Source organism: Schistocerca serialis, chromosome 3 (genome assembly GCF_023864345.2).
Source record: "Schistocerca serialis cubense isolate TAMUIC-IGC-003099 chromosome 3, iqSchSeri2.2, whole genome shotgun sequence".
Classification (NCBI taxonomy): Eukaryota; Metazoa; Arthropoda; class Insecta; order Orthoptera; family Acrididae; genus Schistocerca; species Schistocerca serialis.
In genome coordinates this window covers 836754306-836775199 of record NC_064640.1, presented here as the reverse complement: position 1 = coordinate 836775199, position 20894 = coordinate 836754306, and the positions used below count along the sequence as shown (strand labels likewise).

Here is a 20894-nt window from a genome sequence, read left to right as displayed (position 1 = left end):
CATTGACTTCTGTGCTACATCTTCAACTGCAGATCCTAGTACATAATTGTAAGCTTCAAACTTTGAAGGTGCACTTGGAAGATTTAGAACACCACATAGCATATCACCAGCTGCTTTGCCCTTACCAATTGCTCGCAATCCATAAACTAACCTAATATTTACACTATAAAGTTCAGTTTTCTTGTATCCATTATTTACAGTTACTGAAACCGAACTTGGAAACTTACAGCTGTATTTACAAACACTGCATATTAAATTAAACTGGGCAGCCAGGCCAACATGGGATTCTACTTTCAGAGAAACGTTTCCATGACATTTTTTGCAGCACAAACTGTTTTCAAGAGCTTCACGCAATATATTCGTATCAATGAGTTCAAAAACTTCATTCCCTCTATGAAGTAAATTATATTTCTCTTCCAAATCTCTTAGTTTTTTATGAGAAGCACTGTTTTCATTTGGTGTAAGTTCGTTCGGCAAATCAGTAATAAGTGGATTCACATTTTCCAACAGTGATGATGATGAACTGCTTTGCTTTGCTAATGAATCATTATTTCTTTTCTTTTGCCAGTTCACACGCTTTTTAAATACTTTTGCTTTAGCTCTAGGCATTTTCACTGCGAAAAATGAAGCACTAAATACGAAATAACTCAACAACAACTACTTTCTTATATCACACTGTTTACAAAACAGTCCCGCCACAAAGTCAAAGAGTAACTTGAGGAAACCAGAGGGAAACATTTTCGGGCAACTAGTGTATAAATAGTCGCTGGAAACCGGGATATTTGAATTCATGTCACTTTAAAGGTACTGCCAAAAAGTTCATGGTCAGCCACGAGAGACGTGTATAACTAAAGCGCAATACCCGATCTCACAAATATATAAAAATAAAATAGTTATAATTGTAGTAGAGCTATGTATGATACGTCATTTTAAAGAGGAAACATGGCAGAATATAATACGCTAATAAAAAAAAAATTCGATTTTTTAACCCAAAATCCGATTCCGTATCCCCTTAATTATTAACTCAATCCCCCCCATGCCAGTGCCACTGACAAATATTTCAAATGGCCGTCTTCGAAAATCATTTTCAAAGAGAGTTAAATGATTCTATGTAGAATCTAAGTTTTTATTTAGTTCACTTGCTATATTGCGAAAATTATTGATAAATAGTGTGCATATACCTAATTTATCAGTAACTAAAACATTTTTACTACGAACTGGCTTTATATCCGCGACCTTGCGCTGTTGGCTAGGCACTTTCTACTTGACTAAACACACGGTTTTAATTTTTTCCTGAGAAGTAGTTTTTTCATTTGCACACCACATACTTTTTGCCTTCCTAATAACATTTTTAAGCGTATTACATTTCTGTTTGTAATGGGCTACTCCTGCTAAACTGTGACTATTTCTAATGTTTTGAAATAAATCACACTTGGTTCTACATGATATCCTTATCCCACTAGTCAGCCTCCCAGACCATCTGTTAGACCTAGTTCACAGTTTAAAATGTCCTATTGGAAATCGTCAGTGTTATCAGCGCTATCAACGCCCAGTCACACTTGTTCTTTAATGAGGTTTAAAAAAGTCTCTATTGCTACTGTATGAACATTTATAAATAGTTTGTAATTACGTTTAACATGTCTGCGTGTACACAAATTCATTTTAGTGTTAAAATTTGTGCATCATGGTCTGAAAGCCCACTTATCCGTTTACTTTATGAACGCCCTCTAGTAATGAAGAATGAACAAAAGTGTTGTCTGCCATTAGTTGTGCTACTGTTCCTCTGCATTCTGGTTTGACAGAATACAGTCGGCCTCAGATGATATGGATTGAGGAGATACTGTAACGTGCACAGTTACTTTAGTATTAATTTTATAAGTCACCACAAACAACTAATTTTAGTATTTTCTATAAATTGTAGTAAGAAGTCTCTCTAGCTTGAACAGGAATGTCCTGAAGCCAGCCTTAGGGGACCTACAGATAACTATAATTGAAAGTTTAGTTTCACTAAATTGGACTGCTCATGTACAAAATTCAGACTTTTCAATGCAGCGCTTTGATACGGCACTAGATTGAAATGGAAAACTGTTTTTCAAGAACATGGCAAATCTCTCACACCGCAAAGGTGTCCTCGAAAAACAGCCAGTTAGTGCTTATTGCGGTATAGGAAGCCTCTGAATGTTCATATTGTTTACGTCAACATCTACGAGTATAAACAGTTCACTAACTTTATGTCGAATACCTCTTATATTTTCTTGAAATATGCTAATTCCCCGCTTATTTAGGTGTATGACATTTTTGAAGGTGGTTTCTTTGTTAGAGAGACTTCCCTTAAGTAGTAATACTTGTCAGTTGATTTCAACTTTATGATGTGTGAAATATTATCCGTTTTGATGTAACTGGAATTTTTACGTATCCCGAAAAGGTTTAATCGGGAGTCGGGTTTTCAGCATTAAAATGGGGAAAATTGCGCCTGATTCAGGTTACTTATCAGCACAAGCGATATAAACTGAAAAGACGATCAAGCACTCGGTTCCCAGTTATGTACGGAATTTTATTCTTTGTTCACGAACTTTCTTCGCTCTCGACGCTGGCTGATGGCGGTTGCGAACGGAATGGGGACACTTGCGTAAGTCCGGACGCCCAGTATGCGTGTGGCGGTAGTCGCAATCAGCAGCTATAAAAACCTGTGTTTGTCTACCGTTTATGATCCTCTTTATTTCAACAGCGATAAAATGGACTAAACACAGGAGACGTATCCAGTCGACGCGCCACCACTTAACGGAAGGCTACCACCCGAGCTCTTCCACACAATTTACATTTTGGCTGGAGTTTTGAACATTTCCAGACCTCTATCTTATATTAGAGTACTATTGCAAGAAAATAATCGCTTTAAATTGTGTCATTTCATTACGCCAGTGCGTCACGGGAAGAAACATGTGAGCAAAGCCGTCCTCACTGAAAAAAAGAGACACTAAGGAACGTCACAGTTTCTGTTTTAAAGCTAAATTGTATTTAATACCTGTGTCATTTTTGTTGCAGCTGCGCACAGAGAAAACTTAAAATCTTGTTGCGAGTATTTAATTGACAGTTCAGAAGTGAAGTTTGCGTGCTTGTAAAACTGTCATCGGAGGCCAAACTTGCAAGGTAAGTCAAACTTCACAGCGCAATACCATCAGAACCAGCTCTCAAAAGATGAACTGTTTTCTCTTCATAATATCACTGGTAGAATGAGAAATGTTAACAAGGATTTTTATGTATAAAGAGAATGTGGTGTATCTAAGGTAGGCTATTTCCCCAGACTGAATGACATCCATAATAATGAATGTTATAGTTAACGACAGTAGTCCACATACGTTGTGAAGGAACATAATTTAGAAGTGAACTTAATACGCAACGCTTCATTTCGCTGTTCTGAGAGAAAGGCTGAGCCTATTTTTATTGGTTTTCGCATGAGTTCATTGTCATCTACATACATAATTATCTGAAGGAAATATATTATAATGATACATAATACACAAGTACATAATTATAGTAACTTAATAAGCAGTACACAAATGCAGCAAATGTTGTTACATTCAGATTACAGTACTAAAATCACTGCTGTACATTTCATAAATGTCTCATATAAAGTGCATATCATAATTAATAGCGAGGGCTGACATGGGTAAAAGTAAAGGATAATAGTAGCTCGTTTCCGAGATAATTACGAGTCTATGGTTACCATCCGCCACTGGTAACTACAAATGTATAAGTGTGTGCTGGAAAGTAATGCCTCCGAATGTTTTGAGTGAAAACTCGTAAAGATTTTGAAAGACGACAAACGTATTAAGATTCAACATCATCATTTCCATGTCTACTTATTTATTTTCCAAAATAGTCATCATGGTGACCAACACATTCGTCCTAACGAGAGACCAGTTTGTTGATACTGTCAGTGTAGAATGTTTGATTTTGTTGAAGCAGCCACAATCTCACCTCTGCTTGCACCGCCCCATCGATATGTAAATGATGTCCTCGAAGGTGTTCTTTACGTTTTGGAAACAAATAAAAATCGGATGGGCCAAGTCAGGACTGTACCGTGAATGACTGATGACACTGGGCCCAAGGTGTCGGATTGTTGCAGTTGTCGCAACGCTAGTGGGCGAGGTGAGAATGCTCCACGTGTGGACGAACTCTTCGAATTCGAAACTCGATTACAGCACGCTGTTGTTCGCGCACCGACGTTGTTAGGTTACAAACCGCTATCTTATACGCTACAATTCGGAGGCCTATAGCGACAAATGGTTGAAAATACGCAGACATGAAAAATAAGGATGTACACTATTGGCCATTAAAATTGCTACACCAAGAAGAAATGCAGATGATAAACGGGTATTCATTGGACAAATATATTATACTAGAACTGACATGTCATTACATTTTCACGCAATTTCGGTGCATAGACCTTGAGAAATCAGTACCCAGAACAACCACCTCCGTAATAACGGCCTTCATACGCCTGGACATTGAGTCAGTGCCGTCAATGCGAACAAGAGGTGACCGAGACGTGTAACCAATGGCACCCCATACCATCACGCCGGGTGATACGCCAGTATGGCGATGACGAATGCACGCTTCCAATGTGCGTTCACCGTGATGTCGCCAAACACGGATGGAACCATCACGATGCTGTAAACAGAACCTGGATTCATCCGAAAAAACGACGTTTTCCCACTCGTGCACCCAGGCTCGTCCTTGAGTACACCATCGCAGGTGCTCCTGTCTGTGATGCAGCATCAAGGGTAACCGCAGCCATTGTCTCCGAGCTGATAGTCCATGCTGCTGCAAACGTCGAACTGTTCGTGCAGATGGTTGTTGTCTAGCAAACGTCCCCATCTGTTGACTCAGGGATCGAGACGTGGCTGCACGATCCGTTACAGCCATGCGGATAAGATGCCTGTCATATCGACTGCTAGTGATACGAGGCCGTTGGGATCCAGCACGGCGTTCCGTATTACCCTCCTGAACCCACCGACTCCATATTCTGCTAACGGTCATTGGATCTCGACCAACGCGAGCAGCAATGACGCGATACGATAAACCGCAATCGCGATAGGCTACAATCCGACCTTTATCAAAGTCGGAAACGTGATGGTACGCATTTCTCCTCCTTACATGAGGCATCACAAAAATGTTTCACCAGGCAACGCCGGTCAACTGCTGTTTGTGTGTGAGAAATCGGTTGGAAACTTTCCTCATGTCAGCACGTTGTAGGTGTCGCCACCGGCGCCAACCTAATGTGAATCCTCTGAAAAGCTCATCATTTGCATATCACAGCATCTTCTTCCTGTCGGTTAAATTTCGCGTCTGTAGCACGTCATCTTCGTGGTGTAGCAATTTTAATGGCCAGTGATGTAGAATGTTAAAACGTTTGTTTCATTTAAAAAGCCTTAACAGTTTACACATAAAAAATTCGGACGCATTACTTTTCAGTATTTTCTCTTATTTGAAATATAAACTTTTCTATCACGTCCTCGTATAATTGGCTCACATTTTACCCATGGTGTCCGCAGCTCGTGGTGTTGCGGTAGCGTTCTCGCTTCCCGCGCATGGTGTACCGGGTTCGATTCCCGGCGGGGTCAGGGATTTCACATGCCTCGAGATGACTGGGTGGTGTTGTGTCGTCTTCATCATCATCATCATTCATTCTCATTACGGTCGGGGGAACGCAATGGCAAACAAATTCTGCTAGGACCTTGCCTAGTACAGCGGTGCGAGTCTCCCGCATCGTCCCCTACCCTCCGCGGAGGATGGGACCTCATCATCATCATCATCATCATCATCATTACCCATGGTCCCTTGTCGGAGAATGTAATTCATTTATTATGAGACAGTAGAACTGTTTGTTAGTGATGTAAGACAACAGCTAGGGCGCCAGTGCGGTCAAACGTAGATAACGCCTACACCTTGGTCTGTAAGACCACCTGAGCTCACCCGTCTGGAGTTTTAATACTGTTGAAGGATAGTTGTATAATCTTTATGAGATGATCCGGAGTTGCTTGAAAGATTTCGCAACTCAGTACAGGGACAAGCACAATATTGCAGCCAAATCTCAGACAGAAACGTGAAACACCTCCTTCAACAGATACGACCGTACAATAAATTGTAACGTCTAATGTATTGTATTTATTGTTAAGACAGACCGTGATTGAAATCTGCGTCCAGTTACATGGGGATTTAATCGAAAAGCTTACAGTTGTTGTAATCAGGGCAATATTTGATATTAAGTCCGTAATCACACATCCGGAATTATCTTGCAAATGGCTTGTTTGAGGACTCACGATTGCTGGAACATTTTTTTCTTCTATTAGTACGTATTTCCACACGTGTAAGTATTCGCTATTACTTAAGAGAGACCCTATGAAGTTGCTTTTGCTTCAAGTAAGAAAATTACACGATGTTACATACAGACCATTACCGGAAATGTATCGTTTGGATATTAAATAAACTTGAATATCGGATCACTTTCGAATATGCCGCTTCAAAGTACACAGAGAATTGGGTAGAGGGCGCCGCCAGCAGTTCCTTTTGTAATTAAGACATCATGTAACATTCTCGTCCGACTACAACAATGACAGAGAAATTGGTCGCACGCAACTACGCGGGCTGGCCGTGGTGTTCCATGGATGCGCCGGACTCTCGCCCTTGAAGAAGACGCTCTTCACCACGTAGAAGCGAACCGGACTATAATACTCTAAACATTGCCCATGCTACTGGCACACAGATCAGCGCACATTTTCTCCCCTGTGCGCGTACCGTAAGGCGGAAGGTTTGAAACTGACCCGATCTTTGAACTTATTTTACAATCAAACGTTACATTTCCGGGCATGGGTTCCTTGTCAAAACTTCGTCTACTGTTTCCCCCTATAACTTCTAGAACAGCGCTTCTCGAACTTTTTTGGAGACGGAACCCTTTTGAAGTACTAAATATTATATTGAGCCCCAAAAACCTAGTTTTATGTTCATTCTTTAATTGCAATAATTTAATGAAAATCGTACAAAAATAGATTATTATTTACTACTGACTTCTACAGCTATATACAAAACAACACACAATATATACAATGACACTGTACTGATTCCATTGTAAATTGAAAAGCTGTTTAATGTTAGGCCTTCTCAGAATTTTCGTGTGTCAATCGAAATTTTCGATTTCATATAAATTTTGGCCAGAATTTTCGTACTCAAACTAAATATTCATCAGAAGATATTTTTGCCTATATTTGATCGCCAAAACACTATTTTTCTGGTAATATATTTTTATTTTTCAGATCGATTCATTTCGCAACATCGATCTTAAACTATGAAAATTAGTAATCACAGTTGTCAACAACGCATGTTATACTATTACGGATAAAATGGAAGGTTTATAATGCAGAGCAGTTATTCTACTCTGCTCAACAAAAGTTTGGAATACTATCATAAAATGTAGTCTACGAAACTAGAGGTCTCACTGACCTAGGTATTTCATGCATTATCCAATTAGAGCCCATATACTGGACGCCGTTTTCTAGCCGTTTCCCTGTCACGTGAACACACCGCTGTCGCAGTGGCACACTGCGAGTAGTCCAGTATCAACAGCTTCATTCAGTTTGTGTTCAGCACTGCAGTAACATGCTACATAGAGCCATACAACACTTTGATGGAGTCAGGATTGTGGTTTTATTTTCAGCAGGTCATACACAGCAAGATGCTGCTGGTTGGTTACATGTCACGCAGAGTGTGTCTAAGGTATGGGGAAAGTACAGATAGATGGGAAACGTGAACGATAGACCTCGCAATGGTCGTCCTCGTACAACAAGACCAATGCAGGATAGTCTTCTCCAACTGTCGGCTCACAGGCGCCCAACATCAACTGCCAGAAATATTGGGAATGACAGCTCCCGGGCAACAGGAATTCATATCTCAGACCAAACAGTGCGTAGAAGAATGAGATTTTCACTCTGCAGCGGAGTGTACGCTGATATGAAACTTCCTGGCAGATTGAAACTGTGTGCTGGAGCGAGACTCGAACTCGGGACCTTTGCCTTTCGCGGGCAAGTGCTCTACCATCTGAGCTACCCAAGCACGACTCACGCCCCGTCCTCACAGATTTACTTTTGCCAGTACCTCTTCTCCTACCTTCCAAACTTTACAGACGCTCTCCTGCAAACCTATTGAAATGTTCGATTTCACATAAATTTTGGCCAGACTTGAGTTAATTTACGTACTTAAATTATATAGTCCACATCTGAAGATATTTTTGCATATATGTAATCGCCAAAACACATTTTTTTATAACAGATTTTTATTTTTCATATCGATTCATTTCGGAACATCGATCTTGAACCGCAAAAATTAGTAATCACAATTGTCATATTAAATGATCGAAGAATTACTTTACAGTAAAGATAGTATTATTATGCCTCAGTTTTCATAAAAAAAATTTCTACTGTCCTTTATAATTTTACTCTTGATTATATAGTCGACTGCATACAATTGCAGGAAGCTCCTATTTTTTATATTGTAAAAATTTTCAACCTTCGTTATGGATCTTTAGGAGAAAAAGTCTTTACATAAATGATCATTTCTAGAAAACATTATGTTTGTTTCAATTAAGACAGTCGTGTTAATACTAATTTGGATTACATCCGGTTCTAGAAGCATCTGGAAGCTAGGTACGTAGTATATAAAGTAATTTTGGCGCCATGCGCGCCAGAGTTGCTTTAGATTGGAGTCAGATAGCATCAGAGTTGCTTCTACATTAAAAGAGGATGATTTTGAGATTTCTGTACGTCCATCCTTCTGATTGGAGATTTGAGGGACTTCGGCCGTTCACTTCTGTAATAAAATGGAACAGCTGTCCTTACGATGTTATTATATGGCTACCAGTTTCGGTGCTTCAGTACACCACCATCAGGCCTTAGCTTACCCTGAGGGGGTTCACTTCAATCGTACACACGATTCCTCAGTGGTCAACGTCTATGAACTGGTTTCCGCAGACCAACTGTAACAAGGGTGTTGTGTTTCCATTTGAGTTAATCGTTGGAGACACAACACCGTTGTTACAGTTACTCAGCGAAAACCAGTTCATAGATGTTGGCCACTGAGGAATCTTGTATGAATTGGAGTTAACCCCCTCAGAGTCAGTTAAGGCCTGAAGATGGTGTACTGAAGCACCGAAACTGGTAGCCATATAATAAATAACATCTTAAGTACGGCTGTAGGTGTTCCATTTTATGACAGGCCACTGAAATTGATCCACGTGACTGACTGAGAAATTGAGTTCTATGTCTTGTGTGGAAATATTGCACAATGTATTTACTTAACAATTGGGATTGTAGAAAATGTGTCGAGAATGAAAAATTAAATTGATATTGCGATAAAAATTAACAAGCGACTTATCATTGAAACATCTTGGACCCACAATTTTGGAAAGCTTATATATGATCAAAGAAGGCTCCCTAGACAACGAAATAGCCCTGGCAAGATAAGTAACATTTATCTGCTAATATATTGTACCAACCTTACTAAGTTACAAGAACATTGATAGAACTGGAAGGAGCATAGTCAGTTGAATGTTGTAAATTTAACTTCTGTATATCCATGAAAATTTAGTAGAAGGGAGGAACATTATACAATGCAGCAGATATTTCGTTACAATATTAATCGTAAGGCTCCGAGTCGCAATATAATCCTCCGATGGCATACAGCTTTCAGAATAACAGGAAGCACTCTCAAGAAGAAGCTGCAAGATCCTGATAAAGAAGTGAGGATACCTAAGCAGCTGAGACGATGAAACGGAGGATACAGTCTCCAGCTTCAGATCCGAATCGAATCCTTTGACAGGACACCCTAATGGGCACGCAAAGTATACGCTAATAGCTGCCCTGACTCAATATTAACTGAGTGTTGCTATTAACTTTTGCAGCCCTGCAAACAGTAAGACTGTGATCCTGTGAGGCGAATGTATTCCTTACCTGCGAACACGCCGTACGCGAGGCAGAGGACTGCAAGCAGCCGAAGTAACTGCCGCATCTGGAACAAGGAGGCACACCTCGTCATTCTCAAGCCTTGCATGTTTACTCACACAGCCGAAGCTGACAGATTGATGCTGTATACAAACAATCAAGGCCGATCCCCTGCCGGACACACAGCTTCAATCTGCTAGTTACTCATTCGTACATCACTAGTGTGGTCTTCGGAGATGTGGAATGAGTGTAAATATGCGGCGTAACACAAAAGTCACTTCACACCTAACAAACTAGGAAAGAAAATGTATGCATGTGCATGAGTTTAATATACACTCCTGGAAATGGAAAAAAGAACACATTGACACCGGTGTGTCAGACCCACCATACTTGCTCCGGACACTGCGAGAGGGCTGTACAAGCAATGATCACACGCACGGCACAGCGGACACACCAGGAACCGCGGTGTTGGCCGTCGAATGGCGCTAGCTGCGCAGCATTTGTGCACCGCCGCCGTCAGTGTCAGCCAGTTTGCCGTGGCATACGGAGCTCCATCGCAGTCTTTAACACTGGTAGCACGCCGCGACAGCGTGGGCGTGAACCGTATGTGCAGTTGACGGACTTTGAGCGAGGGCGTATAGTGGGCATGCGGGAGGCCGGGTGGACGTACCGCCGAATTGCTCAACACGTGGGGCGTGAGGTCTCCACAGTACATCGATGTTGTCGCCAGTGGTCGGCGGAAGGTGCACGTGCCCGTCGACCTGGGACCGGACCGCAGCGACGCACGGATGCACGCCAAGACCGTAGGATCCTACGCAGTGCCGTAGGGGACCGCACCGCCACTTCCCAGCAAATTAGGGACACTGTTGCTCCTGGGGTATCGGCGAGGACCATTCGCAACCGTCTCCATGAAGCTGGGCTACGGTCCCGCACACCGTTAGGCCGTCTTCCGCTCACGCCCCAACATCGTGCAGCCCGCCTCCAGTGGTGTCGCGACAGGCGTGAATGGAGGGACGAATGGAGACGTGTCGTCTTCAGCGATGAGAGTCGCTTCTGCCTTGGTGCCAATGATGGTCGTATGCGTGTTTGGCGCCGTGCAGGTGAGCGCCACAATCAGGACTGCATACGACCGAGGCACACAGGGCCAACACCCGGCATCATGGTGTGGGGAGCGATCTCCTACACTGGCCGTACACCACTGGTGATCGTCGAGGGGACACTGAATAGTGCATGGTACATCCAAACCGTCATCGAACCCATCGTTCTACCATTCCTAGATCGGCAAGGGAACTTGCTGTTCCAACAGGACAATGCACGTCCGCATGTATCCCGTGGCACCCAACGTGCTCTAGAAGGTGTAAGTCAACTACCCTGGCCAGCAAGATCTCCGGATCTGTCCCCCATTGAGCATGTTTGGGACTGGATGAAGCGTCGTCTCACGCGGTCTTTACGTCCATCACAAACGCTGGTCCAACTGAGGCGCCAGGTGGAAATGGCATGGCAAGCCGTTCCACAGGACTACATCCAGCATCTCTACGATCGTCTCCATGGGAGAATAGCAGCCTGCATTGCTGCGAAAGGTGGATATACGCTGTACTAGTGCCGACATTGTGCATGCTCTGTTGCCTGTGTCTATGTGCCTGTGGTTCTGTCAGTGTGATCATGTGATGTATCTGACCCCAGGAATGTGTCAATAAAGTTTCCCCTTCCTGGGACAATGAATTCACGGTGTTCTTATTTCAATTTCCAGGAGTGTATAATACACAAAAAACCGGGGAAACATCGCAACCAGCCATGGCCATGACAGTGACAAAAGAAATGCCAGACCGGACTGAGGTAGTAAATTTAATTAAAGTCTTAAATTAGACAGCCAAAGAACAGAGTCAAACGCTCAAATTGCCACTTTAAGTGAAAAATTAGATGCACAAAGTAAAGAATTCACAGCTCAAAATACTTCTATAAGAAAGGAACTAAATACAACTCTAAATGCTCAGTCCTAAATTAGATTCAGTGAACACTCAATTAAATAATAAATTGGATGTTCGGAATGAGTCTTTGGAATTGTTAAGTGCTAGAATAGATGAACAAAGTAAAGAATAAAGTCAGTTAAGTAAAGGCATGGGAAATCTGAAGACTGAATTTCACGTTTTAACTACTAAAGTAGAGAATTTTAAAATACATTTGAGAGAGGAGTTATCTAGCTTATTAAGTAGTCATGTAACTAACTGTACACTGACTTGAGTCAACACAGAGTAACCAACTTCAGGACTTAGTTAAAAAGTTAGAATGTGGTACTGAAGATAAATATAATAATGTAGAATCTGAATTTATTGAAAAATTAAACTCCAGCAGTGTATTAATGCAGAAGGGTAAAATTTTGAGGATGGGTGGAAGTGAAACATTTGTAAGCACTTACTTCCTACTTTACTACCAAGAGAAGTACCTCAGCTCCAATGGCTAAAACAGACCTTTAAAAAAAAAAAAACACACACACACACACACACACAGAGATGTATGTCTCGACGTTTCCGTCTGCACCAACACTTTCCGATAGAAAAAATTTAATGCAGGTTTTTGTGTTGGGTCAAGTCGCCTTCAGAACAACTGGTGAGTCACTTCGAAAGCCGCATTTGTGACATGCTGGGGATGCATGTGTCTTCCTAGGAGAGCAGATAGTAACTGCTGTAGTGACAGCTACAAGGGATGTGTGAGTACGTTAACGGAAGGACGCACTGGTCATAATGGTTCAGTCGCTGCACATGTCCAACAGGTAACTACATGAATCTAATAATATTAAAAGCAGTTCACTGTTAAGAAACCAAGATCCAGAGAAGGTCTCAGTATTAATAAAAAGAAGCCACAGTGCTACGGATATCAATAATAAATACAATTTTGCGGTAAAAAGTGGGGATTGCATTGTAACCCGATCATCCACGAAAGTTTGCGAAGATATACGAAGAGCAATTAAAACTCATAATGATACTGATCTTAATGTGAGTCGAGTTGGGGCCTCCATAGACAGCAGATGCAATGGAGGCTAGGGATGGCTTACTTCGGAGTCGGATGCAATGTAATTGAAATATTCAGCTTTAGACGGTTAATTCTATAATCTGTGTGCAAGTAAAATCAGGCGAAAAATCTCGCATGTCGTTCTAGCAGTGCGACGATGATGATTCTGTGTACTTTATGGCTTATCTACATCTACATCCATACTCTGCAAGCCACCTGACGGTGTGAGTACCTCTATCGGTTCTCCCTTCTATTCCAGTCTCGTATCGTTCATGGAAAGAAAGATTTCGGTATACCTCTGTGTGAGCTCTAATCTCTCTGATTTTATCCTCATGGTCTCTTCGCGAGATATACGTACGAGGGAGCAATATACTGCTTGACTCCTCGGTGAAAGTATGTTCTCGAAACTTCAACAAAAGCCCGTACCGAGCTACTGAGTGTCTCTCTTGCAGAGTCTTCCACTGGAGTTTATCTATCATCTCCGTAACGCTTTCGCGATTACTAAATGATCCTGTAACGAAGCGCGCTGCCCTCCGTTGGATTTTCTCTATCTCTTCTATCAACCCTAACTGGTACGGATCCCACTCCGGTGAGCAGTATTCAAGCAGTTGGCGAACAAGTGTACTGTAACCGTGCGGTCTGAGGTGCTACTGTCATGGACTGTGCGGCTGGTCCCAGCGGAGGTTCAAGTCTTCCCTCGGGCATGGGTGTGTGTTCAAATGGTTCTGAGCACTATGGGACTTAACATCTATGGTCATCAGTCCCCTAGAACTTAGAACTACTTAAACCTAACTAACCTAAGGACATCACACAACAACCAGTCATCACGAGGCAGAGAAAATCCCTGACCCCGCCGGGAATCGAACCCGGGAACCCGGGCGTGGGAAGCGAGAACGCTACCGCACGACCACGAGCTGCGGACATGGGTGTGTGTGTTTGTTCTTAGGATAATTTAGGTTAAGTAGTGTGTAAACTTAGGGACTGATGACCTTAGCAGTTAAGTCCCATAAGATTTCACACACATTTGAACTTTTTTTTTTTTACCTACTTCCTTTGTTTTCGGACTGCATTTCCTTAGGACTCTTCCAATGAATCTCAGTCTGGCATCTGCTTTACCGAAGATTAATTTTATATGGTCATTCCATTTTAAATCACTCCTAATGCCTACTCCCAGATAATTTATGGAATTAACTGCTTCCCATTGCTGACCTGCTAAATTGTAGCTAAATGGTAAACGATCTTTCTTTCTATATATTCGCAGCACATTATCGCTGATACTGAACTGTCATCACCAAACGGTGCGATGCAGAGTAAAAGTGTTATCTGTAAAAAGTGTCCTATAGTCCGTACAGTAGCATACCCGCTTATCAAGCATCGTCATTCATGTATGACATTAAAGAACAACAGACGCGGCATAGTGAGTGACAAGAACAGTGCATCGTCGTAGCGTGGGCAGTACTGTACCTGTATTCCGGTCAATAAGTCAGTAGGTGTCATTGGCGCACAGTGGCTTAAGGAATAATAAAAGCAGCGTGTAACCGAGCTAGGTATCAGGAAATTGCGATATGACGGCTGCTATGAAGATACAACAAAAAGCATCCATTACACGGACTGACGTTGTAGTTCTGTTCTACCACCCATCAACGTAATTTATCTGTAGAACGCTGTGTTTATTCGTCGGTGTCTGGAGACTAACAAATCTATATATTACAGAACCACATGCCAGCGCACAAACAATGCCGTGTAACAGACACTTACCGCCACCAGATTCACAAGAATAATGAACGAACTACTGTTTGGCAGAGAGGTACACATTTGACTGAAATAATATATGCAGTACTTACAAACGCGAAACTTTGCAAATAAGTAAAATGAGATCTGGTACCGAAATGATGTAAGTTTGGTGCCAGAGTGCATACCTACGCCGGCCGCGGTGGTCTCGCGGTTCTAGGCGCGCAGTCCGGAACCGTGCGACTGCTACGGTCGCAGGTTCGAATCCTGCCTCGGGCATGGATGTGTGTGATGTACTTAGGTTAGTTAGGTTTAAGTATTTCTAAGTTCTAGGGGACTGATGACCACAGCTGTTAAGTCGCATAGTGCTCAGAGCCATTTGAACCATTTTTTTGCATACCCACAGACCCTGCAGTGGCATTGCAATCGTGTAGGGGGCCCTATTTAAACAGTGCATGATGGACGAGTCATACATGTGACGATCACATCCCGACTCGAGGAGGTCGTTAGTATGCATAGAATGCCGAGTAGACGTGTTACACGACATTTCTCACAGTTAAGCCAGTTTGAGAGGGACCTAATCGTCGGCATGAAAACCATAGGCTGGTCGACATCCCATATGTCTCGCCAGATCGATTGTTCGGAGTGCCCCATCAGACGATACTGGAAAGGATCATGTCGCAAGTGATTATACAAGCAGATGTACGGGTGCCAGTTGGGTGCAGCAAATGGTTGTCCAACGAGTTATTAATGTTGCAATGTATTTGTCTACTTGTCAAGACATGTCAGAAAGAACAGACACCACATATATACAGGGCGAACACTAATGAAACCGACAAATTGCAGGGACGTATCCTGGCTGGAAATGGAAGAAAAAAGGTCCTATGAATATGTGTCCTGAAATGCATCGTTGCCACGGAAGATGGCGCTGATGAATGAAACTTCCTCTGACCACTTGCTGTGTGTTCCTTGCGTGTTGCAGGCTTTGTGATTGACTCAACGTACTGTGCGCAGCAGAATGGTCCGTTATTCAAGTCGGGAACAAGCCGAGATGGTGTTTGTGTACGTCCAAGCAGATAGAAACTGTCGAGAGGCAGCACGGCTATACTGAAACGCCCTTTATGGGCGTTTGTGTAATCGTGGGTTCTTTCAGACTAACGTGCAGGGACGCGGTTGACTGTGCGTACAGCAGATTTGGAGGACTGAACGAACCCTTGACAAGCTCCAGGCAAGCGGCCCGCCAACATGGTGTAAACCAAAGTACGATTATGTGTGTCCTGCATGACATTACATCCCATGGAGACCACTTTGAAGATCTGTTGTCATATGGATATGACACAGCTCTGTACTGTGTTCTGACATGATACGTTGTCGTTGCACGCACACCGTCCCTTTCTGGACACATGTACATAGGACCTTCTTTCCATCATTTTCAGTCAGGAACCCGTCACTGCAGTTTATCGGTTTTATTAATGTTCGCCCTGTAAATGTGGTGTGTGTTCCTTCATGCGTGTCCAAAAGAACTGACACCACATATATAATTATGGTGAGGATGGCCAATGATCCCTTCAGTGCATTTGCACACCACGCTCGAACTCCTACGGGAATCGGCGAAACGCTGCCCGTAACGACGACAATAGGCTGGGACAATACGTCAGCAGTGTGTGGATGACTTGGAAATTTCAGTTGGTCAGGGACAGTGTTCGGATGTCTGAGGCGGTCTGTGCAGCCGTTCGCGATAAACTAAAAGTTAATATTCGAGTCTCGGTCAGGCACACAATGACATTATTTCCTTTGGATTTGATCTTACACTTGTATGCATCTCCATCCAGCATGGTATGTTTGCTTTTATAACTAGGATAACGTAGACAGTTTTTATATTCATATTATATTTCTGTGTGTGTGTTTTTTCAGAGTAATTTCGTCTTTGTCTCCTGAGTTTTGTAGGTTTAGAAGCACTTGGTTGCTCTTCTGTTGGTTGAATATGCATGTCTTGTTCATTAGATTCCACAAACTATACTCTATACTACTATACAAAGACAAGTTGTTGTTTGACTTTGTACCCAAAAACTTCAAAAGTACTTGACCGATTTACTTAAAAATTTTAATGACACTTTAATGAGCATTTGGACGAATATAGACTACATATATTTTTTAATATGCAGTGTGGTCATAAACAGTCTGGAAATAACTGTCATGAAAAAACTTCGATACGTTGCGCCGTTTCTGAGTAAATTAGAATTGAAGTTAGCCAATCAATCCGTTTTGTGCGCACATTCAAGCGGCCCGCCAGATGCAGTTCGTGTCAGTTGTTCTCTTAGCGGAGATGATAGCGTATGAGACTACTCGGCCTTTGGCTTGGGTTCGACCCTATCTACCGTCCCACGTCCAGTTTCTGTATCGCTCTCTCGTTCGGTTTTAGGAAACCAAACGAACTACGCGTTTGGCGACAGCGCCTTTGGCGGACCGCTTGGATTTGTACACGCAACGGCCTGACTGGCTAACTTAAATGCTAATTAACTCGTAAACGGCGCAACGTATTGAATTTTTTTCTTAACGGTTGTTTCTCAGCACAACCAACCTTACAACACCCTTAGAAGCTCTCCAGACTGTTTCTGAACACATATAAATATACATTTAATGTATGAAGGGGAAATGTTGTTTCCAAAAATCCGAAAAGTTTTTGACCGAGTATTCCCAATTTTTACAAGATATTCTAATGAACATATATTATTAATAAATATAATATATAAAAATATATACATATGTATATGGCGAAAAGCTGTTATTAAAAAGTTTTTGACCGAATTTCTTCAAATTTTTACACATTACTGTAATGAACGTTGGGACGGTCATAGGCTATATACTTTTTAATACATATATTATATAGTCATATATGCAATATGCATATAAAGGGGAAAGGTTGCTAGCAAAAGTCTCGTAAAGTTCTTGACTGCTTTTCTTCAAGTATTTACACAACACTCTAATAAGCAATGAGATGGACAAAAGGCTATATTTTAGTAAACAACAATGTGCAGGTTGTCTGTTAAAACAGACTGCAAGAAAGAAAATGCTGTTCTCCTCTATGCTGAGAAAATGTACGGTTCTGTTTTCTTTCTCGCAGTCGTTTGACTTAACGATAGCAGGCATTTAAACCATTAAACAAACTGTTTCTCTGATACAAATTTCATAAAAACGAAAATTGTATACACAACAATATGCTGTTTTGTTTTCTTCTTCGCAATCGGTTTTCACAGAAAACAGAAATTTGTAGTTGTCGCTTATCGGCCTATGATTAGAATACTATTGCGGAATCTGAATTTGCAATAACAGTAAAGAAGCCTCAAAATGTTCAGATCTGAAGATGATTGAGTTTATCAACCGAAACTCGTTATATAATTATTGTCATCTAATTGTCTAAGTTTTTAAATAATTGTGAAGAAAATTTTTGAATATAAAACGTAAGAGCCGGCCGGAGTGGCCGAGCGGTTAAAGGCGCTACAGTCTGGAACCGCACGACCGCTACGGTCGCAGGTTCGAATCCTGCCTCGGGCATGGATGTGTGTGATGTCCTTAGGTTAGTTAGGTTTAAGTATTTCTAAGTTCTAGGGGACTTATGACCACAGCAGTTGAGTCCCATAGTGCTCAGAGCCATTTGAACCATTTTATAAAACGTAAGAATCGGTGTGTCGAGTGTTGTTTAAGTCAGTTGTTTCGTGGATGAATTACATTTCCCTAACATTTTCGCAATGAATCTCAATCAGGCATCTGTTTTTCTTACAACTAGTTTTATGTGGTCATTCCACATTAGTTCGCTTCACACGATTACATAGGTTACTGGGTAACGGCCCTTTAAGGTACCCCTGAATTACGTTGTTTCGTGGATGAATTACATTTCCCTAACATTTTCGCAATGAATCTCAATCAGGCATCTGTTTTTCTTACAACTAGTTTTATGTGGTCATTCCACATTAGTTCGCTTCACACGATTACATAGGTTACTGGGTAACGGCCCTTTAAGGTACCCCTGAATTACGTTTACGATTTCGTACCGTTAAGAACGACGTTTTGAGTTCTGTCTTGAAGTTCTGAATCCAATTACAAATCTGGTTAGATGCTTTGCGAGTACCAAACGGGAGTTCGGAACTGTATAGAACGAAACACAGTATTAGCGGACAAGGACAGATAACATACACGTCACGAGTACAGTATTTTTCCTCGCACGTGACTTCTGCTGCTACTTTCAAAGCGAATGCAGGAAGTTGAGTCCAGACGATGCGGCCCACGATTAGCGAGTGGGCAGTAAGGAATGCGGTTGTAGTCGAGAATAACAACACAACTGCTCGGAAAGACGTCCAGCAGAACGATACGGCAAAAACGTGTGAAATAATTCATCATTAATATTTTGCTTCTGACGTAGGTAAATGTTTTCTGCTAAGTACATTAGATGTCACAGTCGATCTGTTAGTGAAAAATAACGCCTCGCGATATAATTTGCGCGAGGGCGTGAGGTTCGAGCCCTTATCGAGAGCAGCCGCCTTAATCAATTAGGTTATCCGATCATGGCTTCGGAACCAAACCATGCTTTCATAGTAACTGATGTCTGTTTTTCACAATAAAAACGCTGGGGTTCTCTGCTCGGGTGCAGCATCAGAAGGCAGGTATGATGAAGGGCCACAGGTGCAAAGGACTTGGAAGATCCGTGAAATGCAACAGACAGTGTCTTGAAAAGAGATTATGTGGTGTCGCCGCCAGACACCACACTTGCTAGGTGGTAGCCTTTAAATCGGCCGCGGTCCGTTAGTATACGTCGGACCCGCGTGTCGCCACTATCAGTGATTGCAGACCGAGCGCCGCCACACGGCAGGTCTAGAGAGTCTTCCTAGCACTCGCCCCAGTTGTACAGCCGACTTTGCTAGCGATGGTTCACTGACAAAATACGCTCTCATTTGCCGAGACGATAGTTAGCATAGCTTTCAGCTACGTCATTTGCTACGACCTAGCAAGGCGCCATTACCAGTTACTATTGATGCTGTAAAACATGTACCGTCAAGAGCGATGTTCACCATTTACGGATTAAAGTTAAGTATTCCAACAGCTACGTCCTTTTTTTGCTAAAGTCTAACTTCCTTGTCCTGTTCCAGACCTCACGCCAGCCTGCGTGAGCTAAAACGCGTGCCTTTCGGCTTCCTCTCATAGTGGGTTGGCTCTCTTGCCAATCCACAACAGATTATATCAGGAACATGAACAATAGAAAAACAAGTGAAATGGAAGGCAGTCAAATTACATCAGGCAACGCAGTGGGAATTAAGATTACGAAATGAGACACTGAAAGTAGTAGGCGAGTTTTGCTATTCGGCTGCAAAATAAGTAATGACGGCGAAAGCAATTTTTTGAAAATATTTGTCTGTAGTATAGCCCCATGTGGGAAGTCAAACGTGCACGAAAACGGTACAGACAAGATAAGAGTACAGGGATGCTCAACATCCGTAGCTCTATCTTTTCCCTCGCGTGGGCAGGACAACAGGCAGGAATCCTCAGCATCAGCTGTAGTCACCCTATCTCGTCGTCGTCATATCGTGAGACTATGCAGTGGGAAGTCATATGTTTACTGACTCTTCCTGGAACGTATTGTCTCTGGATTTCAACAATAAACGTCTACGTGATGCACAACGCCCCTCTCGTAAGGTCTGCCAACTTTGTTGAGCAGCTGACTAAATGATCCTGTGACGAAACGCGCCGCATTTCGTTGCATCTTGTCCTGAAAAGGGAATCTGACTGACGAGCAGTACTCAAGAATGCTTTGAACGTCTGTTTTGTAAGGCACTTCTTTAGTAGATGAATTACACTACTGGCCATTAAAATTACTACACCAAGAAGAAATGCAGGTGATAAACGGGTATTCATTAGACAAATATATTATACTAGAACTGACATGTGATTACAATTTCACGCAATTTGGGTGCATAGATCCTGAGAAATCAGTACCCAGAACAACCACCTCTGGCGTAATAACGGTCTTGATACGCCTGGGCATTGAGTCAAACAGAGCTTGGATGGCGTGTACAGGTACAGCTGCCCATGCAGCTTCAACACGATACCACACTTCGTCAAGAGTAGTGACTGGCGTATTGTGACGAGCCAGTTGCTCGGCCACCATTG

At 42.3% G+C, this 20894-nt stretch overlaps 1 protein-coding gene across 1 annotated transcript in view; it reads right to left on the bottom strand.

The window, feature by feature from the left end:
• Positions 1 to 20894, bottom strand: part of LOC126470879 (serine-rich adhesin for platelets) — a 479197-nt gene that overhangs the window by 278645 nt on the left and 179658 nt on the right. Inside the window, exon 2 of the mRNA XM_050098901.1 lies at positions 10002 to 10059. Within this exon, the coding sequence (XP_049954858.1) occupies positions 10002 to 10059 (58 nt within the window). The remainder of the gene's footprint in view (positions 1 to 10001; positions 10060 to 20894) is intronic.